The sequence below is a fragment of the Balaenoptera borealis genome, assembly GCF_965194805.1.
Source record: "Balaenoptera borealis genome assembly, chromosome: 2".
NCBI classification, from domain to species: domain Eukaryota; kingdom Metazoa; phylum Chordata; class Mammalia; order Artiodactyla; family Balaenopteridae; genus Balaenoptera; species Balaenoptera borealis.
The window spans coordinates 131,481,098-131,507,815 of NC_138867.1; the positions used below are offsets into that span (position 1 = coordinate 131,481,098).

The window sequence follows — 26,718 nt, forward strand, 5'->3', positions numbered from 1 at the left end:
GGAAATGACTGCTGGATGAATTTCCTTTGCAAAAAGTCTTTTTCAATTCTCCCTATATTAGCTTCACACTGAACTGTTATAAACACTTTTTATCCTTGACATTAACCATTTTTTAAGTGATGCATGCATTAGACATAGAGATCAAAAGGAGCAGATGACCTCCCGCAAAGTCCCAAGGTCAGAGCTGTCTGCCCTCTGGACATTACTCCCCAGGAAGGCTGTGTTGTGAACACTCACCTCTCATTAACCATGACTTGCAAACCAACGTGGCACATCATTTTCAGAGGCTCACTTGGTGGTTATGGGCAGCCTTGGGTTTCATCACCTGAACCACTGGGGTGTAAACCTCAGCAGTCCCCCACCCCAGGGCTATGCCTGCTTATAGAGCTCCCCTAAACCTCCACCCACAGCCATCAGAAACCAGCTTCTCACTGGTCCTCCTCCCCGCCTCGCCCAGCATTTATGTCAGAGATGATGGGGGAGCTTATCACTTATCACCTTAAGACTTAATTACCTCATCTTACTTTGGAAGACAAGATTTGACAGTACCAGGAATCAAAACACTTTCCTGCTGACCAGTGCAGAATTCTCTCTGATTCATTTTACATTTTAAACATTATCTGAAACCTCAACAAGGGGAAAAAACATGACAGTAGTCTGTGGAGAAGAGACTCTGGGGCTCAGGCTGAGAAGGACTTTAACTGTCTCGTCCCTATCAGATTAGATAATCACCTGGAGAACTGAAAGAAATGGCCTCAATGTACAGGGACTGTGTATCTTTGTATCTTAGCATCTTCTAGGTACAAATCCCAACACAAAGAAGGCGCCCTGGAGCCCAAGGTTGATGATCTCCAGTTAAGATTACATGTTTTAAAAGAGGAAGAGAACCATTTAAAGGTTAACATTGAGTACACTGAACTCTGAAGGTTCTCCTTTGCAGGGCTCCTGATACATTCGTGCAGCAGAGAAATACCAAGTCAGTTCAGAGAAACTGCCTTATCGCCTGTGCACTTTATTCACATCCTTCACCCCGAGTAGGCTTCTGAATACGTGTCCCTAATACATCCCTCCTCTTTGAGCAGTTCTGCTGCCGAAGCTTAGCTGTGCGCTGTCACTTGTCCCATCCCTCTCTCTTTAATTCAGGTACATGGCTATTTTCTCCTCCATTCCATGGAGAGAGACACAGCCCAGTGCTTTGGGTGGAGCCCAGGGCTGCGGGTAGCAACAAAATCTGGTTTCTATACCTACTTCTGCCACTAATATGTTATGTGACTTTGGACAAGTATTTTTCCCCTCTCAGCAACCCAGTTATCTGGCGTTGGCAGGATTGGCTAATCTCTAAGGAGCCTTTCCAGCCCTAACATTCTAGGTCTTCAAGGGAACTGGAATTCTGGGTTCGACTGAATTCAGTGTAACCAGCATTTGCCAACTTCTTCCTCTTTGGCATCAAGCATCACACCAGGCACTACAGGGGATGTACTTATATGGGAGCTCTCTCTCTCTCTGAACCACAGCGCTCACAGGCGAGGGGAGAGTAGGACGAGAAAAACAAGTTTACAGTTCTCTCCAGTGCACAGCAGAACATACTGTGTGCTATGAGCAAAGTACAAATGATTGCAGGGTCTAAAAGAGGCAGAAATTGCATCTATTTACGAAAAGTCAGAATCACACTTCACGGCATTTCAGATGAGCCTTGGCAGGGAGGGAATTCGGACAGGACACAGCTTAGTTTCTATAGCAACATATACTGAGCAGGTCTTTTGTGCCAGGCACTGCTAAGCACTTTGCACATAATAACCAATTTACTCCTGTCAGTCTTTTGAGATTGAGACCAGGATTATTCCCATTCTGCATATGAAGAAACTAAGGCAGAGATTACGTAACAGACCGCAAAGAAAGTGGCAAGTGCCAGGATTCAAACCCAGGCAGGCGACCTGGTGCCCAAGTCCAGTATCAGTCTGGTGGCTCTACTGACCCTGACATATGGAAAGCCACTGACCCTGGAGACTGGAGAATGAAGGAGATCTGACTGCAGAGATGAGTTTTATGGCCCTGGGCAAGTCCTTTCATGCCTCTGATCTCCAGTTTCTTATCTGTGAAATAGCAGTGCTAAGTACTGACCTCATTGGGTGGTTATGACGATTCAGCAACATGGTGGATATAAAAATACTGTTTAAATGATACAAAGTCCTATATACTCTTAAATAATAGAAGAAAGCAGAAGGAGCAGTGTGAAGAAAAGTCTGGAGGTGGTAAAGTGCAAGGTATATTTAGGCACATGTTTACAGTAAAGTGTTTGTCCAGTGGGTTCCATGAGCAAGTGCTACCTGATGGGTCGGGGCTGGGGTCTCTTCCCCAGAGTTGCACCTTGGGTGGTTTCCACCCAATGCCTCACTTCTTCTTATCTCTACCGGCTATGCTAGGCCTTGACCATGCTCCCTTAATGTGGAGAAAGACAAATCTAGCCTATTTTCCTTATGTTTTGTACTCCTGAAGCTCACCCCAGAATGCCAGTGCAATTCTCATCGCATTTGAGTTCAATCGCAGCATCTGAATGCAAGGAATAGGCCCTTAAGCCTCAGGACTAATATATATATTAGCACATTAGTTTCAGCAGAATTAGCTTATGTAGGAGTGATGGAGTTAGAATGGAGTAGAAGCTCATCTACATAAAGAAATAGACTCATATCAGGAATGTCTGTGTAGCAAGATGTGTTACTGTCATCTTCTCAATACCGGGCAAAGCAGCATCTTCAGATGGTGCCCAGGTTATCCCAGGTGGGAAAGCTGAAGGGGTACACAATGGCTAAATCTAAGAAAAGGGCAGTAGTTCAAGGGATACTCAGTGGGAAATACACTGGACTGGGGTCAGAGGGCTTGAGTTTGAGCCCCAGTATGACTGTTTTATGGCTGATTGACCCTGGAAATGTCAGTTCTCCTCTCTGAGCTTCCGTTTTCTGAAAAATGGCACAATTAATAAAGATGCTCTTTAAAGCACCTTCGATTCTGAAAGCCTAAAAACGTGCAAGTTATTTTTAAGCAGAAACTTAACTACAGCTATTCTTAGGCTCCCAACTAGATGCTACATGTGAGTAGGAGATTTTGCATCTCCTACTAACGGCAGAGGTCAAATTTTCAGCTGCATGTTGCTCTTATCTCTCTTAGCGACCAGATGATGCTGTTTACAAAACACCAACAACAACAATGCGACAATAGCAACTGTAGCAACAGACACAGTGGTAGCCAGGAACTGTGCTAGGAACACAATTTCAATGCATTTAACTCTCAGAGCAGCCCCATTGGGTGGGCATTGTTATTATTTCTATAATACAGATGAGGAAGCAAAGGTTTCAGAGGTACTAATTAACTTGCCCAAGAGATGGAGTGGAGAACTGAATCCAGTCTGTCCATCGTCAAACCCTGTGCTCTTAGCCATCTAGATGTCCAGCCGGGAGTGAATATAAGTGTATGGACCTAAGTGTCCCAGGTGGCCCTTGAAGCCGCCCTCCTTTGAAAAATGATCTCTAAAGATTTTTTCACAGGGATCGGAGCCTTTCTTCCTCAGGAATAAGAAAATCACTAACTCCAGAGTAAGAGAACAAAACAAGCGATCCTTTCCCTAAAGTGAACTCTGATGAAACTTACGTGGACACGTCTCCACTGGAGGAGAGAGGGCCAGAGGAACAAGAGTGGCATGAGAAAAAGCAATCGCTCACCTTTTCAGTGATCTGAGAGATACTCCACACAGGAGTCCCTGACCTCTGCCTGGCATTGCTCAGTGACCCTAACCGTGGGCACAAGGAAAAGTACACCAGAGCTGGGGAGGGGTCACAGTCGATAGATTAGACAGAATGAAGAAACCAGCTGCGTGGACCAGCCTCACCTAGAAAGCATCTGTTTCCAAAGCTCTATTAAGTGCGGGGCACACAGAAATGTTCCTAAGACACAGCTCCCGTGCTCATTGTATAAAACGGGAGACAAATCCAGGCTTGGCTAGCATTAATGCTAGACGCTAAGTGCCATGATGAAAATCTAAACAACTTGCTTTGGGTGTAGAGTGGAGGGAGGATCAGACACAATTAACTCCAACACGAAACAGAAAGTGTTAAGTACGCTAATGGAAGTACAAGCTAAGAGCTCCGGGAGCTCAGAGAGGGATGGATTGATTCTGACTGGGGTTCTCCCAGAAGCAGTGGTGTTTAAGTGGGATCTTGAAGGAGTGAAATGAGTGGAAAAGGGCCGCAATGAAATTCCCCTCATCACGGGGGAGTCAGTAAAAACAGGAAGTCGGTATGTCTATGTTTGCTTTTCTGAAGACAGAACGGCTACAAGCATCGGAGTTGAAGTTCAGAATGACCTGATTTTGACTTCCAGATCTGCTGTGTCTGTGTGACCTTGAACCTTGGTATCTTCATCTGTAAAAGGAGGTACTAGTATCTTTTTTGTGGGGAATAAAGAAATTAATTAAGACAAATGTTTAGTAATGCAAGTGTTCAGCAAATACTCAATGAATGATAGCTTTTACTCTCGTTATGATTCCTAATGCACTGAACATTATCTAGCTCACCTGGGCAACATCTGAGGCTAACCAGCCACTGCTGGATATTCAGACAACTTCCAGAATTAACTAAATGCACCTACATATTCCTTTGCATGTGCCTTCACCCCGTTTGCATTTTCCCTCTCCCCAGACCCTTGCAGAGCCAGCACCTTTGCCTACTGCTGAATCACAGTTTTGCTTTTTTGGTTTTGTGTTTTGGTGTTCTTGTCCATACAATGGACCAAATTATTGAGGTTTGTTTTCTCACTTCTTCTTCGTGCAGTAAGGTTCTACATTGGAGGGTACACCCTTTGAGGTGCATTCAGGTCCAGCAGTGGACGCACAAAAGCCATTATCAGAGTCAGCTTCTCAGACAAAGTCCTGTCTGGTCCACAGCCCAGCTTTGCTCTGTCTCCTGTTCATCACCCTGCTGTGAGAATCATCAGAGGATGTTGGAACCACAGGAAACTAGAGCCAAATCTTCTGTTTTACCAGTGAGGACCACAAGGGCCAGAGACAGGAAGACACTTGTCAAGTTTCTGCAGAGAGGCAGGCAGGGGTGGGTCTGTGCATTCGACCCCAAGAGTGGGAACTCACATGCCTGTGCACCCTGGATGGCTTCCCCTGACCTCTGTGCCTTTGCTCTGTAGACCTGAGCTCTGATGGGGTCAAAGATGCAGTTCCTTTCCTCCCTTCACCTCCCTCGCCCTCCCTCCTGGCTTTGGGTAAAGCTGGAAGGGGCAGCCCTCCTGAGGTCCGTGTTGTACCCACAGTTCCTGCTCCCACAAGCGTCCTCAGATGCCTCTTACACGCCATGTACTGACACGGGGCCTTAGAAGCTCAGAGCCTGGTTGACAGGCAGAGAGGTGAGAAGACTGAAAATACTTTAAACTGCGTCGACATTAAAGAAGTGAGAAAAAGGCAGGTGGGAAACGTTTGTGATGACCGACATCATAGAGAGGTGATAAAAATGAGGAGACCTTAAGGCTTGCCTTCTCCTGCTCCCCTGAGACCAAGGAGATAACTGATTTTAATTTCACATGACAGGTCCAGCTGTTTGGTGGTGGTTAACCAGGTTGAGGAGGATTCCACAGCTGCACCGGGGCTCCATGGGCACGAAGGCTAGGAGTCACCATCTGCCCTGGTCTCCCTCTTGAGAAGGATTTGCCCTTTCCTCTGAATATACAGAACATGCTGTACTTCTACTGTAGAATTTAGTTGATTTTCTCATGTCCCGTTTTTATTTACGGTTCAGGAGTCTGTCTTCCTCATCACATTAGAATATCCCTCTTAAAGGCAGGGGTCTTGATTTCTGTTTTCCCCATACTGTATCGCATATGATGTACTGAGTCAATACATTAATTATTCAGTGAACGTTATGATTAGATACACTGCAAGGTACTTTAGCTTAATAGTAAGACCTCACCTTGTGGGATCAGACATACATAGGTGTGAATTCTAGCTCTGCCTTTATCAGTTCTGTGACTTCCACCTATCTGTGCCTCAGTCCTTCTTTCATAAAATAATAATAATAATACTAATAATAAAAGTGTGTACTCTCTCGGACTGTTACAGAAATTTAGAACGGTTAATTACTTTAAAATGTGTAGTCTAGTTCCTAGCATTAAAGGGCTCAGTATACATGAGCAGCTATTAGTAACATCAGAAATCACCATCATCATTTGTTGACACTGTTCTTATGCTGGTACCCGGAATACCCAAATCCTCAATCAGTCCCTGTCTTTCCTTAGATACGAGAGGGAGAGAGGCAAAGGAATAAACTGAAGGGAAAAAAAAGAGAAAGAAACCCAATGTTTCTCACTCCGTGGCTGTTGCACTGAGCCACTCTGTGGGCTCCTGAGCGCTGAAGGGCCCACGAAATCTTCGTTCCTGAGGCTCCCCCCTAACCTTGGCTCTGTGGATCCCAACACCATGGAAACCAGAAAAGACCAAGCCAAGGCAATGAGGGCGTGGGGGCAGAAGTTTTGCCCAATTTCTCAAATAAGGCAGGCCCAAACTTTCCACTCAAATCTTCAGGGTAGAAGAGGTCCGTCCTACCCATGCTCAAAGCTGCCCCCGGGTTGCCGAGCACGCCGAAGAAACAAATCCAGCAGCTCTGGCACTAGAGCCCAAACTGGCCTCGCCACCTCCTTACTTGTTTTGGGGGGAGGCACTGAGGAAAGGGATCATCCTAAACCCAAAAAAAAACCCAGGGGGGGGTTAGGTACTGGCATGGCTGTAGTGGTGGGTGGTGTGTAGGTATGAGGGAGGTCACTAACATAATGCTCTAAAGTGTGTGTAGAGGGTATGGAGAAAAGCAGAAGCTGAAACACAGAAATGGTTACTGGATGTGGTTAGCGGTAACAGAATGTGGATCTGAAAATGACCATGCTGGCATAGTCCCTGCCAATCCTCTCACAGTTGAGGAAACAAAATTCTTCACCTAAGAAGTGAAATAGTCCCCCCACTTGTTTATTCATTTACTTGGCATTGATTGTACCTCTGAATGCCAAGGACTATGTTGTGTACTGGGTAGGCAAGCTGAGGAAAAGGGAAAGAGGCCCTGCCCTCACAAACATACAGCCTAAAAGAGGGATAGATAATCAACAAGCCAACCATCTATCAGATGCAGCAAAGTCTCTCGTAACCAACTTCCATTCAACCATCTCTTTGGATTGACTTGCATTCTCCATTATCTCTGTAAACCCCACACCTTCTGGCGAGTAGCCTCTTCTCTGATCAGCCCATATATTTCTGCTCACATCAGCTTTGTTGGAGGTGGGCTAGGAATCCATTCCATTTGTTTCCAAACCTATTTATACTTCTGTGTTTTACTCATATTTTTGCAGTGTAACCAGATATTATGTAAACTGGTGAAATACGAATGCAAAAAAAAAAAAGTTGTTTTACTTCTTTTTATAAAACTAAGTTAAACACTTTGAAAGGCTCGAAGATGAATCCCTAAAAACATGGTAATGCTAGCTGTAGGCAAGGCAACTATTAAAGATCGGGTGCAAAACACAAAAAAATTCTGCACTTACATTTATTTTATGTCAAGTTCCCACTACAACAAAAGCTTGATAAATACATGTGCACTTAGGTGTTTTGAGCTAAAAGAAAATACCTGCGATGAATCACTTTTATGATTTTTTGTTTTAACCATATCTTTCAAATAGTTTAATCACAGCCCCTGACTGCATCAGATAAAAGGGTTTTTACTGCAATTGCAACTCGAGTAAAGTGCTGTGAAGGAAACAAACTGAATGTGGTGACAGAGCACAGAGCATGACCTGCTTAGGGTGGTCCTTGAAAGATGGGAAGAAGCCAACCAAGCAGAAGTGGGAGAGAAGAGTTCGAGGTAGAGGGCACAGCATGGGGAGTGGGGGAGCTTGGTGTGTTGGAGGATCTGCAGCAGTGGATGGGGAGACGGAGAGGATGAATGAAACTGTCCAGATCAGCAGGCTTCAGACAAGGCAGACCTTCACAGGTCATGCAAGGGAGTATAGACATTACTGAAAGCACGATGAGGACCCTCTGGGAGCTCAAGGGGGCTATGACAGGACCCCATTTCCATTTTTAAAAGAACATTGTGGCTGCTATGTGAAGAGTGGGGATGAGGGTGAGAAAAGGGAAGAGGGCAAGGTGGAAGCAGGGATAAAGGAAAGTGATAAACGAAGCGATAAAACACAGTAAGTATAGCCATGCCTTGGTATCCGAGGAGGATTGGTTCCAAGACCCTCCTCAGATACCGAAATCCATGGATGCTCAAGTCCCTTGTGTAAAAAGGCACAGTATTTGTATATAACCTACGCACAGCCTCCCCTATACTTTAAATCACGTCTAGATGACTTATAACACCTAATACAACGCAAATCGTGTGAAATAGTTATAAGTACAATGTAAGTGCTATGTAAAGAGTTGTCGGCATGCAACACATTCAAAGTTTGCTTTTTGGGGGCTTCCCTGGTGGCGCAGTGGTTGAGAATCTGCCTGCTGATGCAGGGGACACGGGTTCGAGCCCTGGTCTGGGAAGATCCCACATGCCGCGGAGCAGCTGGGCCCGTGAGCCACAACTACTGAGCCTGCGCGTCTGGAGCCTGTGCTCTGCAACAAGAGAGGCCGCGATAGTGAGAGGCCCGCGCACTGCGATGAAGAGCGGCCCCCACTTGCCGCAACTAGAGAAAGCCCTCGCACAGAAACGAAGACCCAACACATCCAAAAATAAATAAATAAATAAAATTTAAAAAAAAACAAAAACAAAAAAAAAATTTTGCTTTTTGGAGCTTTCTGGATTTTTTTTCCAAATATTTTCAATCCACGGTTGGTTGGTCTATGGTTGTGGAACCCACAAGTACGGAGAGCTGACTCTATGCGTGGTGAGGACTGACACACCACTAAGCCAGGGGGAGGGGGAGTGGGCAGTGGAAGTAAGTAGATACATTTGTGGCATGTTTAGAAGGACTTATATCCATGTTTTCTCTCGTCAGTCAATCAGCGTGACAAAACTTACAGCTAATTTTTGAAAGGCCTTTGTGATCTGATGGGGGAAAAAAACCCAGAAGTCAAGCAAGTTGGTTTTCTTTCTCTAGTTTGATAGTTGTTGGCTGTGTTACTCAGAGCAAGCCTCTTAACACTTGGGAGCTCATCTGGATAAAGTGAATAATAATATCCTGTCCAGTCCATGTCATATTTGAGTTGTGCAATTTGAATAAGATGATGGCTGACATGTGTACACTTTATAGTGAATGCAGGTCTTGGGTAATCTCACAGAGAGTAAGGCAGGTATTACTGCCCTCACTTCACAGGTAAGAAAACCAAAATTTATTCAACAAACAAGTTACGGAGCATCTACTATATCAAGACCAGGGCTAGGCTGTGCGACTTTAAAAATCAACCCAGCTCTGCCCTACAGAAGTTCACAGTCTGATGAAAAAGACAGCCATGAAACTGTGAAATTATAGAATATCAAGATAAGTATAATACTAAGAAAGAAAGCACAGTAGAAACTCAGAGGAGAAAGTAATTAATTTTTTCTGGAAGGGTTGGAAGGCTTCCCGCTGGAGTCAGCATGTGATTGGGGTCTTGAAGGATGTGTAGAAGTTTTTCAGGGGCTGAGAGGCATTTGTGAGGAATGCGTGCAGAGGCAGAGAGACCTAGAAGGAGATGGTTTGCTGCACACAGCAGTGTGGTCGTAGTCTCCAGTGTTCGGTGGACTGTTAAGGAATGAACCTGGGGGTGGACTGGGGCCAGTGAGGCTCTCCCACATGGAGCTCTGTGGGTGCATTATGCCCAAGCAAAAAAAATAGTACAGTAGCTTCATGCTTATGCTTTCTTCAAATGCTCTCAGCAGTTCTGCATTGTATCTGTGCCTGTGCCTTTTCCTCTCTCCTTCCTCACTTACTCTTTTCCCCAGAATTAGTTTGAATCTCAGCCTTTCCCCTCCTACACACACTCCTGGATCTTAATTGAGCGGGGACATACAAAGAGAACACCTCTGGACAGTAAGAAATGCTTCTATTCTCAGAATTTCTTGTAGCATTCAAGGAGCCTGGACTGTTTCTTAGCAGGAGCCATTTCATCCCATGTTTTGAGAAACCTTGAAAAGTGATTCAGATTTTGGTACAAAGGGAACTAAATACCGGGGAGTTGGTTGCGGGGGAGGTGTCTCTGCAGAGAAGGCAGTTGGGCTTTTGCTAAAGAGTCTCAATTGGAAGTTGTCTAGGAGACCTGAGTTCCAGTCCCTGGGCTGGACAGCGTGCTTCCAGGCCTCAACTTTCCCATCTGGAAAATGATAAATAAGGAAACGTGTATTTTTAGAGGTGGAAGAGCGTTAGAGCTAATTGAATCTCACTCTTCTTTTTTTTTTACAAATGAGGAAATGAACTCCAAAGGGGAGAAATAACTTGCTTAAGGTCATATGTAGAACTAGCAGCTTGTTTAGTCATTCACTCATCCATTCCATCCAAGCAAATGTCTTGGTGCCTCTCCTGTGTCAGGTACCTTGTTAGAGGTTAGGACTAGAGCAGGAGATTAAATAGTCACGACCTCTGCCATACTGGGGGAAATGAAATTACACCAATGAACAAAACATTAAAGGGGATAACTAAAGACAGAGATAAGCTATGATGGAAATAAACACGGTACTGCTATAGAGAATAAAAGGGCAAGAGTATAGAGAAAGCCTCTCTGAAGAAAGAACACTAAAGCGGAGGCCTAAAGAATAAGGAGTCAGCCACTTGAAGAGGGTTGGAAGAGCTTTCCAGGGGAGAACAGCATGTGCAAAAGCCCCAGGGCAAAAACGTTTGGACTGTCCTGAAAGGTAAAAGAAAGACCAGTGTGAAGCAGAGGCAGAAGGGGCGTGGCCTGGGAGCAGATGTGGTATAGGAGAGGTAGGAAGGGCTTAAAATTTGCAGCCTTAACATTCAAAGTGCCCTTATTAGTAAATTCTTGATTGACCTTCACATCCCTGTTAGGACGGAAAGGCAAGTACACGTTCATAATAAGACGCTACCGGTTGAGCATTTGTTTAAAATTCGCTATTCTCAGTGTGCTTTTCTGAGACCTGGATTAGAAGAGCAGGAAAAGAAAAAAAAAAAAAAAAACAAAACAGCTTGAGCTTTTCTTCTGTATCCACCTCTCACTTGGTTAGGTTTCACCTCGAGAAATCAGCCAAGGGCAGGGGTCATGAGTGAATTCAGATATCAGATGGGGTAGAGTTTGGTTTCTGGTGGTGTCGTGTGGTTTTGAGAGCCGGACTCTTGTTTCTGTAGCTTTATTTCACCCTTCAGTTCTGTCCTTTCACCTCCTCAGTGAATAAATACACCCTCGCTGGAAAAATGAATTTCACTGATATAGGGCACCCTCAGGCAGTCATCTGCAGATTTCCATGCAACTTTGCCTTGACGGACAGGTGCTAATAAAGTTCACAGTGTGCAGTCTATTGTAGGCTTGCCACTTGGCTTAGGAAAACCTATTTATATGCATGATTTTCATAGGAAAAGAATAGCAAATGAGAAACAAAATATTTTTTCCCACTCACCCAGGGAACGGAATCAAGATCGTCAAAGTACGAGTCTGGCTTCATTTCCTGAATGATTTACCTGGTGTTCCTTGCAGGGATAGTTCATACATGAACCAGCAGAAGATGCTGTGTGATGGGGGGGTAGGTGGCACAGGCTGGCGACCAGGCCAGAGGCAGAGGCAGCTATGAGGCTGATCTCTCCCATAACCGTCTTCCCTTTGGCTAGTGTCCTTGCTTTTATCTATTCTGCTCTAGTTGGTTACTGTGCCAGGTCTCAAAGGCTGCACAGTGGCAGAGCTAGGTAGATGTAGTCCCCACCTGGACTTTTCAGTGAACCCCACCTCCTACCCGCAAATGAGACTGAGGAAGCACCCACCCCAGCCCTCTACCCCAGCCCTCTACCCCAGAACCCAACCCTAGAATGAGCCCTGATCTCAGCCTCAAATCCAAGTTCCAACTTTGTCCAGCCCCTTCCCCTAGCCTTAGACCGAGCCCCTGACCCAGCACTCCTGACTAAGCCCCTACACGTGCCTGAGCCTTGGCCTTAAAGGGTGCACCCACAATGCCGTGCGTCCCCTGGTACATATCCACTTTTTAAATAAGCCTCTGAAAGCACCTGTCCTCTCAAAGCTCGGGTCCCCCTTGCCATCTCATCAGAGACGCCTTTAGCCATGAGGCAGTGTTACAGCCTCCTCTAGCCCAAAGCCAGCCAGTGCACAGGAGAGGAGCCTGGAGCTCAGACCCGCCCCACCTACTTGGTGTATGACTGTCCTTGTGTCAACACTTCAGCTGGAGTCAGTCTGTGAGCTTCAAAACCAGTAGGGCTTTGAAGCAGCAAGCAGCAGCTTCAGTCATATCGGGATGTCAGTGATTGACTTTGACTCTCATGGTTCCTTTCCCCTGCCCTCCCCGCAGTGTGAATAACCAAAGCCACTGCAGAAGAATCACAAGACATGGAAAGAAGGACATGGGCTCACACCCGTGTCCATCATCCCCCAGCTATAGGATCCCTGGTTCCTCATCTGTATGTGGGCTCAAGGGTCATCAGTCATGCCCTAGCCACCTTACTGGGTATTCACAAGAGAAAATGGATGTGAGAGATTTAAAAATCATATAATACACTATGAGCAATTATTACCTCTCTCAAAATGTCAGCATTTCATCTCTCTTGCCATCCAGTAGCAGAATCGCATAGAGCAGGAGTTGGCCACAGGCCAAATCCAGCACAATGCCTGTTTTTGTAAATAAAGTTTCACATGGTAAATAAAGTTTCACACTCATTTATTTACACATTGTCTTTGGCTGCTTTTGTGCTACAAAAACAGCACAGAGCAGTTGCAGCAGAGACTGCAGGGCCCTCAAAGCCTAAGATGCTTACTACTTGTTCCTTTACAGAAAAAGCTGCTGACACCTGGCATAGAGGATCAGAGCAATGGCTCTCAAGTTGGAATTCCTGTGTTTGGACGCTGAACCTTCTACTTTGTGGCTATGTGACCTTGGGCAAGTTAATTGGCCTCAGTTTTTTCTCCATAAAATGGGGATAATAACTGTCTCCCTACTCTATACTACTAAAATAGTAGTAAGTGAGCAATTCATGGAAAGCACATAGCGTAATCCTAGGCACACAGTAAGTGCTCAGTGTTGGCTGATATTATCATCAAGGGAATGAAAGCTCCAGTTTGTGATGACATTCAGGGAACAGAGTTAGCGTGGTTCAAGGCACAGGCCAGGGAGGAGGACAGACCTGGATTCATATGCCAGCTCTGCCACTTATCACATGAATGACTTGTGAGAGATTAATTAATCGCCCTGAACTTTAGCTTCCTCATGCATGAAATAGGAAAAACAAATATAGGATTGTTGTGAGGAGTAAATGGTAGTGCTTAGAACAGGCTTTGGCCTATGGTAAACACTCAATAGGTGACGGAACTATAATAATAAATAAGATGAAGAATAGTATTTTTCCCAAGTAGGTGCAGTCACCCAGAACAGATAGGTAGTGAGAGGTCTGCAGTATGCTGATGTCTCCAGGAGGCTCTACCTGTGGCTAGTGACACCCTTGACATCAGGTTTTGCATATTCCAAGCACATGTAAATTCTGTAGACTTCAAAGTGGAGTTGGGCAGACAGCTGCCTCTTTGGAGGCTTTTCCCTAGGCTAATAGGCCCTCAAGATCCAGTACCTTTTAGCACTAACAATCTATGACCCTTTGATGGTTCTTGGGTTAAGAGATACGTCAAGGAGGACAGCACACACATGTGTGTGTGTGTGTGTGTGTGTGTGTGTGTGTGTGTGTGTGTGTGTGATTATATGAACTATCTCTGAAAGATCCTCTTCCTGTAATACTACATGGTTGCATAGTTTGCTATGCAGGGTGAAAATGCCCTCGTTCTGAATCCTTTAGACATCCTAAGGATTGAATTATGTAATGGGACGTAAACCTTCTTGCCAGGGAGCACTAGCTAAGGAGACTGGGTGTTGTGCGTGGAATACATTAAGGTTGCCCGGGTTCTGGGTGCCAGCCTAGTAGCACAGCTCTCATTCTCTACTGGCTTAAGATGCAGGGAGTGACAGAGTTCAGTGGGCTGAAGCAGGGGGAATTTGGACAAGGGGCAGGGGATAATGCATACCCCCCCCCAAGCTCATGGTTGTGAGACGGTCAGCTAAATTTGGAAGACTGTGAAACAAGTAATATCACCAAGCATTTATGTTGATTCCCTGCCCAGCTCTATATAGGATACATCGCATTGTACATACCAAGAAAAACCAGAGTTGAAAGGCTTCTGCCTTCAAGGGAGCTTACACCTCAATTGTGGATGAAAGATATAAATACACAAAACGACATTTAATAATATAAAGGAAAAATAATGAGTCCACCCAATGCAAGAAATGCCATGGAAGCAAGATTAGGTCAATTGTCAAGAATAGTATCCATTGATTAATATAGGTGAATGATCTGCATTCATTCATTCTTCATTCTCTCATTTACCAGGAATACTCTGTAGTCATTGTGTGTTGCCCTCTAGGGACTGTAAAGAATAAAATAAGCTTTATGAAGGCAGAGGCATCATCTATCTTATTCACCACTCTGTTCCACAGTGTCTAACCCATAGGAGACAGGCAACAGCAAGTGAATTAGAAGTAACTCCTTACCTAACCTTGGTGTTCAGATGCATGTGACATTTACGGAGCTCCTTTATGGTCTTAGACTTTGACTTATATTATAAAATACTAGAAAATAGAAATTTAGTAGATATCTGTTGGTTTGATATGCCTGACATCCATCTTCTCTCTGTCTACAATGTACTCATTTTCCTTTGGCTGACATCTTAGTAAGATTACTTCCTTAGTAACCTTAGGAAGATAATTAGCTAGTTTCCCTGCCTTCCCTTGACCAAGGGATGACTCCTAACCTGAAAAAGGCCAGTCTCGAGCTGTGTGGAGCAGTGATCACAAATGGCTGGAGCAACGGTGACACTCTGAAGATACCGTCCGTGAAATTCTCACATCTAGATTCCCCGAGCTCCTGCAATTTCTGTCTCTCTAAGGTCCAGCCTTTGAGCTGGGGGGTCCCCCCTATCCTTTCTTCTTTTGTCTTCAGTTAGCATGCATTAATTTCTGTTCCCAGTCAAAGAACTCACACTAATAAAACATGAGGCCTTGATAAAAATTTGTAAGAGGCATAAATTTCTAAGGACATTTAAGAGAGCGATGGAGACCTTTAGATTACAGTTAGAAATGGGGAGGCATGAGAGCTTCACAGAAGAGGTGGCATGTGAGCTGAACTTTCAAAGAATGGAAAGAATTTGGAGAGCAAAAAGGCAGAAGTCAGGAAGGCTGTGCAGGCTGGAACAAGAGCATGGGCAAAGGCCCAGAACCTAAAGCAAGCCAAGAAGCATCCAAGAACAGCAGCATCTACACTAGAACCTGATGAACTCACTGGTCCATTTTGGCAGCCCCATTACACTTGAGTCAAAAGCTGTTCCCTTTCCCATTTTCCATTCAGTCATAACCACCTTCGCTTCTACTGTGTCTCCTCCATTGCCTTGAGCTATAGGATGTTAGAGCTGAAAGGTCTGGTAAGATCAGCTAGTACTGACCATCTCAGACCAAGGTGATGTTCTAGGACTCTGCAGGTACCCAAGCCACACATGAAGTACCATACACCTTAGGGGAGCGTTAAGTTTACTCTGAGAGTTATATGATCTGTTTTTCTTCACCTTCATTTCTACTGCTTTTCTCCTTTGTCCTACACTGTCTACCCTGGCTTTCTATCTCTTAGACTCCTCAATCTTTTCCTGAACCTTATTAAGAGACTTTGTACTTTCTGTTCCTTCTGCCTCAAGCTGTTTCCCTGGCCCTTTGTCTGGCCAGCTCCTTTTTATGGTTCATTTTCTCAGCTTAAATGTTAGTGCCACAGAGAGGGTCTCCCTCACCGTCTTATCTAAAGTAGCCCCTCCAGTCACTCTCACATCATCCCATGTTATTGTCTTCGTAACACAGTATCCCAAATAATCTTGCTGATTTGTATATCATCTCTCTCCCCTCTCTAGATCCTAAGCTCCATGACAGCAGGTTTTCAGTGTTGTATCCCACTGGCACCACTGCTGTCTAACATACACCATGTGCACAGTAAACATTTGTTGGAAGGGTGGATGAGTAGATAGATAGAAGAAAGAGAAATTCCCTGTCTATAGAACTAGAAATCTCCAATGAGTATAGGCGTTTTATTGGAGGTATTTAACACACACACACACACACACACACACACACACACACACACGAGAAACACTGACTTTAGTGTAAACTTCATTGTCCAGATGGGGAAAATGCAGCCCAGAGAGAAAAAGGGGCTTGTTCATGGTCCCAGATTTGCTTCTTTGCGTTTACTTTTCCAGAACCATGTCAGGCACCTGAAGAGTTTTCCAGCAGAACCTACAATCTCTCAGTCTGTTTGTCCTTCCGCTGTCCCTGGTTTCGTATGTCAGCCCACAAGGTGAGTCTAATTCCAGGACCACTGAGCTCAGCCTTGATCTTAGCCTCATATAACGTGTCACATCTCAGTGGCTTTCAGTGCCTGGTAATTAACACTCATATTTCATAATAAACGCATGAATCTGAGCAGGGGAGGATGTCTCCTCTTCCGCATCTCCCTCTGCTGCCCTGTCCCAACTGGGCTCCAAGGCCAGGGTGAAGAGAAGCCCTATGAAGCTGAGATGAATCCAAAGCCAAAGGAAATAAAACATGGACACAAGACTCAGGGGCTTAACTTCTCTAGTCCTGGCAAGGCCCTTGGCAATCTGGTCGCCCCCCAACTCTGTGCCACAGTCCCCACTCTAGTTGTACTGGCTTTTCTGGAGTTTCTCTAAGGTTCCTTCCTCTCTCTTACCTCATTGCCTTTGGATAAACTGGTCCCTCTACCTGGATATTGACACAGGTGCTTAGCACTGTGTGTGCCTGTAGTAAGTGCTCAGTAAACTGGCTATAACGGTAGTTATGACCACTTATTCGATGTTTAATCCCCTTATTACTCTCTCAAAATAACCTTTCTTTCCCTTAATTTAAAACTTACTGGACTTCCCCAGTGGCGCAGTGGTTAAGAATCCGCCTGCCAATGCAGGGGACATGGGTTTGAGCCCTGGTCCAGGAAGATCCCACATGACACGGAGCAACTAAGCCCATGCGCCACAACTACTGAGCCTGCACTCTAGAGCCCGCGAGCCACAGGTACTGAAGCCCAGGCACCCAGAGCCCATGCTCCACAACAAGAGAAGCCACCGCAATGAGAAGCCTGCGCACCACAACAAAGAGTAGCCCCCACTCGCCACAACTAGAGAAAGCCCGTGCACAGCAACAAAGACCCAACACAGCCAAAAATAAATAAATAAATAAATAAATAAATAAATAAATAAATAAATAAATAAATAAAAAATAAAACTTAGAACTCTTGCCTAAGTTTTGAGAAGGCAGAAGACATACCTGTCTTGTGTCATCCTTGCATCCCAGTTTTCTGGCAATATTAGTTTCTGGTGCTCAAAAAATATTTGTTGATTTAACAAATGAACAATAAGGTTTTATCTAGTAAATGACAGAGAAGCCCTGGACATGTCTCAGAACCCTAAATAATTGTTGTTTAGAGGAGATGGGGACAATTTATATCTATTATGGTAATTCACTACATGTCACTACCAGATCTTGGATGCAAGAGAGTGTAAGGGGATGGAGGGGCACTCTTATTGCCCTCTGAGTGACAGAAATAAAGCACAGTTGACGTCACAAGGTTAGAGTCAGAGCAAGAATGTCATTCCCACCTGTAAGTATAGAATTATTGGAGAAGCAGGATGAGTGTCTAAAAGTCCCCGCACCTACACACACACACTTTCCATCTCCCTCCCCCAGAATGAAGCCATCCTGTCACCTCATTATCCACTATTTACCACATTTCCAGGGACTGCAGCCAGGAGCCAAGGAGGAATGTCGGTGTGAGAGGCCTTAAATGAAGTGACAATAAAAAAGAAGTTGCTAATACCAGGAGTTCCCTCCCTGGGCGAGAGCTGTCAGGGCGAGTGCCCAGGGCTGGGAGATTTATTGATACTAAGTGGATGGTGCCTTAACCAGGAGTGCTTATCAAAGAGGTCTGAGCAAAGAGATGATGGAATTGGACAGCCCGCACCGTGCAGAGCGTGGGTTTTCCTGACCTTGCCGGTGCCTGCCCTCCTGCCTCCCCAAGAGGGAATTCCTGGCCTCGTTTTCTACTCGCTCTGATTGTTGGACACATTCCGCTACAGAATCTCTTAGAGGCAGGGACCTCGGAATCTGACACTCCGGCAGGGTTCCCTGAATGTGCGATGGCTTTCCTCTCTGCCAGGTCTTTGCTGCCGCTCTCCCTTCTACCTGAAATACTCTTTATGCGCAAGCAACTGCACCACACTCCCCATACTACCTCTCCTGGCTGATCCCCAGTTATCTTTCACTGTCAAAGCTGGCACTTCCTCTTGGAAGCCTTCTCTGACATCCCCAAAGGCTGGGGTTAGGTGTCTGTGCCTGAACCCCGACCTCATCCCTGCCACAGCACTTATAGGGAAGTGTAATTGACTGGTTCGGTGTCGGCCTCTCCCACTGTCAAGGTGACGTCGAAGTTGGGGCTTGCCTTTTTCAACACTGCATGTCCACTGCCTAACACAGAGTCTCACGAGTGGTAGATGCTGGATGTCAAGAGGTGGATGGATGGGTGGATGGACACATGTAGGGACCAATACAAGAACAGATGTGTGTGTATACGCTCTGCATGATCCCCAGGGACAAGAGGGGAGTGCATCGAGCACCACCCACTTTTGTTCTGTTTTGTTTTAGTAATTTTTACTGGAGTATAGTTGCTTTACAATGTTGTGTTAGTTTCTGCTGTACAGCAAAGTGAATCAGCTATACGTATACATATATCCCCTCTTTTTTGGATTTCCTTCCCATTTAGGTCACCACAGAGCACTGAGTAGAGTTCCCTGTGCTATACAGTAGGTTCTCATTACTTATCTATTTTATACATAGTAGTGTATATATGTCAATCCCAATTCCCCAATTCATCCCACCCTCCCTTCCCCGCTTGGTATCCATACGTTTCTTCTCTACATCCGTGTCTGTATTTCTGCTTTGCAAGTAAGTTCATCTGTACCATTTTTCTAGATTCCACATGTAAGTGATATTATACGATATTTGTTTTCCTCTTTTTGACTTACTTCACTCTGTATGACAGTCTCTAGGTTTTGTTTTAATATCAACAGACCCTAATGCAGTAATGCTTCTTGATCTGGCAACAGAGGAAGGCAGAGTGCTACCTGAGAGGATTTTCTAGAAGCTGAAGCTGTCCCATATGCCATGACTGTTTCTTTCCAATATTGTTGGAGGGAGGGAAGGGGTGGCATATCACAGAAGTCAAGAGCTCAAGCCTTGTGGTCTAATTGGTGGAGTTCAGAACTCAGCTTTGCATTGTGCTGGCCCTGGGCCTGCCCTTCCCAATTTGCAACCTACCTCACAGGATGAAAGAAGTCAATGCACGGGAATGTCCTTGGCACGATGTCTGGCACTTCGTAAGTGCTCAAACGTCAGCTCCTAATTGCTACTATCAGAGAAACTATATGCACCACTGCTGTCTTAAATGGAGGACACGCACATAGTTCCACCTACTCTGATTCACTGTCAGCCTGAGAGTCTGGACCAGTACACAGCAGGGTTGCAAGGCTGCTTTTCAGTGTTCCCTTTTCTCCCCTCAGGCTTGCTGTACCTGACAATACAAGGCTCCACCTCTAGCCCCCTTTCTGATTTGCCTTCTCTCATCTACTCTCTACTAGGTAACTAACTCACCTATCACATTCAAAATTGTATCTTAAATACAACTCAAGACTCTGAATGAATCTAGATTTAGTGCTAGGATTCTATTACAATCGGATCCAAGAACTCAGAGCCTTTATCTGATTTCTAGGTTTGAAAACCTGCACAGGAGGTTGCTACAAGTCTGACCAGCAAATAACCAAAGTGTGCTCAATCAGTGAATATTTTTCAACTAATTAGACTAGAATGTAGACTGTTGGAGCTTGAAGGGATGTTAACACTTATGGAGTTCAAAGCACCAATTTACAGATGGGAAACTGAGGTTCAGGGAGAGCCTGGGATTGGCTCAAGGTCACATAATACTGTGCTGTGATAAAACCAAAAAGAGAATCCTCCAGGTCTTCTGGCATCTAATCTAGTACTTTTTCTACAAGATCGAGTTATCTTTTCTAACTGAATATTTACTGTGACAGATTTAAAGAAATACGCTACAACTAATTATATTTCTGAACGTGTAACCAATTATGCATTCTCCCACAGGCCTTGGGACCTACAGACTTTTAGTCTCTCCCTCTCCCTCGCTGTTGCTGCTCAGGCTTAGCTGAAATGAGGAGCCAGACTGAAGGTCAAATGCTGAGCAACTAGGCGGGCCAGGGTCCACTTGAGTAAATCCAGGCCAGGTTACCTCCAGGCCATGCTCTTTTAGGGAGCAGTGGTTAAACGTACCCTCTTAGCCTTAGAGGATAACACACTCAGTTTAAGGGAAAAGAGATTTGCAGAAGGGAAAAATAGGGAGATAATTCAAGGATGGGGGAAACATCCTGGCCTCCGTGTGTGTAAGGATTCGATCGTGCCTATCTGCGCCCATTTCTTCCACCCCATCTTACCCATTCCTCTTCTACTTCTAAAGTTCCAACAAGAAACACTGGCCACGAGGGCCCCTAAGACCCAACTAAAGGTGTGAAACCAAGTAGATGTCGTCAGGGAATAGATCGGGAACATGAGATTTATATCCCACCAGATAAGATTTCATTGCAGCATGGAAAGTAAAGATCCTAAAAATACCGCAGAGAGCATATTATAATATGTTAACGGGGTTTCTGTGCTCCCCATACACACCTCACCCAGTAAGATGGATGGTGCTTTTTGACAAATCTATATCTAACACAGGGGGAATAATATACAGTGTATGCTTCCTGGTGGAGAAATCCGTATTTATGGAAATCTTGATTCTGGCAATTACAATAGACACTTAAAAGACAGTGCCTGTTGTCGGCTGCAAGTGGCTGGAGGGTCCTCGTTAGGGTGAAAGAGAAAAGAGTGTGAGTAGCAAAGGATAAATAGCTGCTTCAGGAGACGCCTACCCAGAACAGGGGAGGAAGAGGTCCAGGGTGACCCAACGGCTCCTCCTCATCCCCTAGTGCAGTGCTCTCATCAAGCACTCATCATTCATTCAGCAAACATTTACTAAGCACCTACCATGTCCCAGGTGTTATGCTGGCTTTGGGGCATAAATAGGACCCCTGTTTTTAGGGAGTTAACACTGACCGGAACAGTCACAGATACACACAAGTAAAAAAAAGAAAACACCTTCAAATAATAATAATTCAAGTATGAAAGATAAGACAGGGGGATGTGATGGAGACTTATAGAGGGTTGAGGGGAGGGTGGAATCACTATTTAGAGGAGGTGATGAAGGAAGTCCTGTTCAAGGAGGTGAGATTTGAGTTGAGATAAAATTGCTGAAAAGGAGTGAGCGTTGCAGAGAAGTAAGGGAAGAGCGCTGCAGGTGGAGGGCAGAGTCTCCAGGGCAGAGCAAGTGTGGAGGCCGGAGGAACAGAACAAAGGCCAGGGCGGCTAGAGCAGGGAGCGAGGGCAGTGGTGTGAGCTAGGAGGGGGCAAAGGGACAGGTTACTCTGGCTCTGAGTCATGGTCAGATGTTTGGGGATTTTTTTCCTGTGTGCAGTGGGAAACCTCAAAATTTTTAAGAGGTTTTTGCACAAGGAAGGGAAACAGTGTGTTTTCTTTGTTTTTTTTTTAATTAAAAGGATCCCTCTGGTTTCTAGGTGGAGGATGGACATCACTACTGAAAACCAAATGCCATAAAGCTGAAGTCCATGAGGGCCACCTTTGGATACCAGGAGGGCTGTGGAGTGGGTTAAGAGCAGGCATATGAGGTTCTGGTTTCAAAGAGTGGTCAGTCAACGGACTGGGCACCTTGAGAAGCAGTGCATGCCCAGTAATTCAGTATGCAAGCAGATGTTAGGGGTTTGGGATGAACATATACACACTACTACATATAAAATAGACAATTAACAAGGATCTACTTGTTCCCTAGAGCACAGGGAACTCTATATTCTGTAATAACCTACATGGGGAAAGAATTTGAAAAAGAATGGTTATATGTATAACTGAATCACTTTGCTCTACACCTAAAACTAACACAACATCGTAAATCAACTATACTCCAATATAAAGTAAAAATTAAATTTACACACACACACACAATAAAGGGCACCTGCCAGGTTTCCTGTAGATGGTATGCTGGGTTACCCTGGAAGTTAGACAGATGACTTGTATGGTTCCATTACAGTCTTTAAGAGATTATCTTTCAGGGACATGAAGGGAGGGTCTAGGGACTGACTGAGAACTGAGACTCAGCAGGCAACTGGGTCCCACTGGCTAATGGCATTCTTTAGTGCAGCGTGGCCCAGTGCATCAGTAACATGTTAAAAAGCATTCACCAACAAAGGGTCCTGGGGGCGTATGGATTTGACAAAATCTGGGTTAAAGTTGAACAGGATTCCTCTCAATCTTTTATGTAGCTGGTATGCAGTTTGAAACTCCAAGAGGAGGACGGGGTTTGCACCATTTCCCAAATTTCTCTGAGCAAAGAAGCCTTTTCTTTTTTAAGGAGCATTCCGTGGGGCTAATGTTCATGGAACACATTTGGGCAGTGTTCATGGAGCATAATTTGAGAGCCCATCTACAAAGGCAGTACGGGGTCATGGAAGCAGGTGATATGGTAAAGAGAGCAGAGGATCTAGGAATATCAGCATTATCATCTTAAAAGAAAATTGATAATACCAAAGTCACAGGGTTGTGATGAGAACAGCTTAACATATATGGCAAAGCACCCTAAAACACTGTTACTGTGATGAGGATGACTCGTCCTCCTCACCATCCGTATCAAGATGGTAATTTTCAGGCACTGGGGTTGGCATTGGGGTTGATCACTTGACTGGGGCAAAGTCTATGAACGCTTATCCTGTATCACATATTATAATGAAGTTTAGTAGCTCAATTACCTGGACTTAGCCCCATAACCTTGGACTTTTTAGCATTATATTCTAACCAGCAGCGTAACCGAACACAAACCAGTACTGGTAACTGCACTGGGATCTTACAAAATAGCTCCTGTGGCAATGCTCACACAGCTAAGCTACTACTGTGTACACTGATAATAGATGAATGATGGGTTGGATGGATACACTGCGGGGAGGGGGGCTGAAAAATCAGCCAGGAGGACGTACAAACACAAGATGAACATCAGCAGAGAAGTGTACGCTGAAAACTAAGGGTTGGCTGGGAAAATCAACCCTTGTTTTCTTAAACGTGTTATCAGCAGCAAGCTGACAGACCTTCTTCCTAAGGCATCTTATTATGCTTTGCCTCGACGTGATGGGCAGTGTCATAGACAGATCACTGGATTGGGTTCGAGATACCTGCCTAACTCAGATATGGTCTAGCTGTGCTACCTTGGACATGTTCATTAACTTTCTGAGCCTTGGTTTTCCCCTTTAAAAAATGACCCAGCCATCCTTTTAATGGCTTAATAAAGCCATTGTACAGATAAAGTGAAAGAGCATACAAAACAGCTTTGCATACATTTATAATTAATAACCATGACAACATTTGGTATGGAATTGGTACCTAATAAACATTGGATTCGACAGATGGATGGGTGGGTTGGACAGATGATTGGGTGAACGGATGCATGGATGGGTAAAATGGATGGACAGATGGATAGATTGGTGGGTTGAAAGAATGGAGTGATGGATTGGTTGGATGGGTGGATGGCTAGATAATAGATGGATGATGGGTTGGATGGATAGACTAGTGGATGAATTAGTTTTAGAGCCACCTGACAGCATGTTTGCAGTATCTTCTATCCATTAATTTTTCTCTTCTCCTCTTCCAGTCTGTTCCCAGTTCTCTAAAGGAGTCTATGCCATCTTTGGGTTTTATGAACGGAGGACTGTCAACATGCTGACCTCCTTCTGCGGGGCCCTCCACGTCTGCTTCATTACACCGAGCTTTCCTGTTGACACATCCAACCAGTTTGTCCTTCAGCTGCGTCCCGAGCTGCAGGATGCCCTCATCAGTATCATCGACCATTACAAGTGGCAAAAATTTGTCTACATTTATGATGCTGACCGGGGTAAGCCAGGGGTTAGGGGAGGGGGACTGTGGAGGGATGAAGAGAAAATTATCAGCAGGAAGAAGAATGGTGCCTCTCTGCCTTCTTGAAAGGCAGGGATCATGGAGGAATGATCCAGAAATGTTTTATGTCTGTGAACTGAATTTGTGGTAACTAATCTATAACTCACACGTGGAAACACGTCCTTTGAGAGAATAACCATCTTAACGCCCCATGTCACTCTACAGCTTACCAAGTTTCCATGGTTCCTGAGCCCAGACTCAAAGTCCAAGGACCTCAGTTGAATGGCTCACGCCTCATGGCTCATGGCATGGCTTTTAGGAGCATAGATTCTGGAGTCAGGCAGACCTGGATCTGAATTCTATGTTCCCTCCTCTCCAGCTGTTTGACTTTGGGCAAGCTCTCTCTGCCTCAGTTCGACCACTTCTGTAATGGGGATAAAATTCTCTATTCCTTCGTTTTTTCATCTCTGTAATGAAGATAAAACCAGTCTCTACCTCATATAGTTGTGAGGACTGAATGAGACAATGACTAGAAAGGGTCCGTACAGTGCCTACAACATAATCAATGCGCAGGGTCTTCTATATACGTTAACCGCTGTCATCATCGTCACCAGCATCAGCATCAACCTTCCCAGGCCTTTCTAATTCTGCCTCCACCTAAATTTTGAACTTTCCATTCCATTTTCTAAACGTTTCCAATACTTTTTTTCTTCTCTGCATCTTGACTCAGACAATTCCAGTTTCTGGGATGCACTTCCCTTCTCAAATCTACATATGCAAATTCTTCCTTTCTTTTGCAACCTACTGGAACACCACTTTCTCTACTTCCTGACCTTCTAAATGGAAACTCTCTTCTTTTTTCTAACTCCTGTGTTGCTTCTATTGTACTGTCCTACCTTCCCCTGGTATACTAAATAGTCCTATAAAAACTCAGTCATTATTGTTGTAAATAAATAAATGGATCATACAAGGTCTGGAAAGTGAGGCACAGGAATTTTGCCCTGAGCAAAAAGGAGGTTTTATAGAAGTTTGCCTTTAGGGAGGCTTAGAAGACTTTTGAATAGGAGAGTGGTTTGTGAAATGGTTTTTCAGGAAGAGTTAGGCAGGCGTTATTCAATGAGAATTAGTTGGCAGGAGAGGCCAGAAGCACTCTATTTTCTTCGATTTTCCCTTCTCTCTACTTTAATGATTTCCCTTCTCAGACAAGCAGCCATTATGAGGATGACCTGCAGAAGGGCTATTTCAGGTCAGTTTTGTGGCATAATGAGGCTTGAGGTCTGGAAGTGGCAAAGGCAGAAAAATGTAACTTTCATTACAGAGGATCATCTCTGGGGTCAGTCAGCAAAAGCGCCCATACTCAAAGGGGCTCCGCCTACCTCACAACTCTGAACTCAGAGTTCTGCCATTTGCTAGCTGTGTGGCCTTGGGCCAATGACTAAATCTCTCTGAACCTCCATTTCCACATTTGTGAAACATGGATAATAACGGTACCTACCTCGGAGAATTAAGTGAATTGAAGACAGGAAAGCTAACAGAGCAATGCCAGACACATAGTAAACTTTCAGTAAACGTGAGACTTAAGCACACCAACCTTATACTTAAAAAAAAAAAAAAAAAGGAAGAAACAACAGAATCAATCTACAGATGATTCTTTATGCCAGGCACCATACTGGTCATTATGGGAGGGATTAGCAATGTTATAGGAAGACAGAAATGATATATGTGCAAAAGATTGATAACGCAAGAGTGAAATATGAAATAACCATCTGTTGCAGGCAGAATACTGACCTTCCCCTCTCCGCCAAAGACATCTGTGTTCTAATTCCTGGAACCTGTGAATATGTTATGTTAAATGGCAAGAGGGATTAAGGTTACAGATGGAATTCACGTTGCTAATCGACTGACCTTAAAACAGAGAGATGGGCTTCTCTGGTGGCGCAGGGGTTAAGAATCCGCCTGCCGATGCAGGGGACATGGGTTCGAGCCCTGGTCCGGGAAGATCCCACATGCTGCAGAGCAACTAAGCCCGTGCGCCACAACTACTGAGCCTGTGCTCTAGAGCCCACGAGCCACAACTACTGAAGCCCACGCACCTAGAGTCCATGCTCTGCCACAAGAGAAGCCACGACAATGAGAAGCCGGCACACCACAACGAAGAGTAGCCACCGCTCACGGCAACTAGAGATAGCCTGCGCACAGGAATGAAGACCCAACACAGCCAAAAATAAAAACAAATAAATTAATTAATTAAAAAAAAAACAGAGAGATTATCCTGGATTATTTGGGTGAGCTCAGTGTAATCACAAGCGTCCTTAAGTGTGCAAGTTGAAGGCAGAAGAGTCAGGGTCAGAGTATAATGTGAGAGACTCAACCAGTCACTGCTGGTTTT

The 26,718-nt window shown here is 44.8% G+C and overlaps 1 protein-coding gene, 2 long non-coding RNA genes and 1 pseudogene across 7 annotated transcripts in view; 3 read left to right on the top strand and 1 right to left on the bottom strand.

Moving 5' to 3' along the window:
* LOC309622898 overlaps positions 1 to 26,718 on the top strand; it is an 843,724-nt gene that overhangs the window by 550,971 nt on the left and 266,035 nt on the right. The gene's annotated exons all lie outside the window — the stretch shown is intronic.
* GRIA1 (glutamate ionotropic receptor AMPA type subunit 1) overlaps positions 1 to 26,718 on the top strand; it is a 315,761-nt gene that overhangs the window by 138,695 nt on the left and 150,348 nt on the right. For all 4 annotated transcript variants that reach the window (XR_014241162.1, XM_082379063.1, XM_082379062.1 and 1 more), the window contains exon 3: positions 24,088 to 24,327. Coding sequence is in view for 3 of the 4 variants with exons in the window: in XM_082379063.1 (XP_082235189.1) it covers positions 24,088 to 24,327 (240 nt within the window). In the remaining variant the exon portion in view is untranslated. The remainder of the gene's footprint in view (positions 1 to 24,087; positions 24,328 to 26,718) is intronic.
* Positions 1 to 26,718, bottom strand: part of LOC309622902 — a 480,082-nt gene that overhangs the window by 80,014 nt on the left and 373,350 nt on the right. The gene's annotated exons all lie outside the window — the stretch shown is intronic.
* The window catches only part of LOC309622864 (N6-Methyl-AMP deaminase pseudogene), a 472,574-nt pseudogene that overhangs the window by 20,833 nt on the left and 425,023 nt on the right, over positions 1 to 26,718 (top strand). The window lies entirely within an intron of this gene.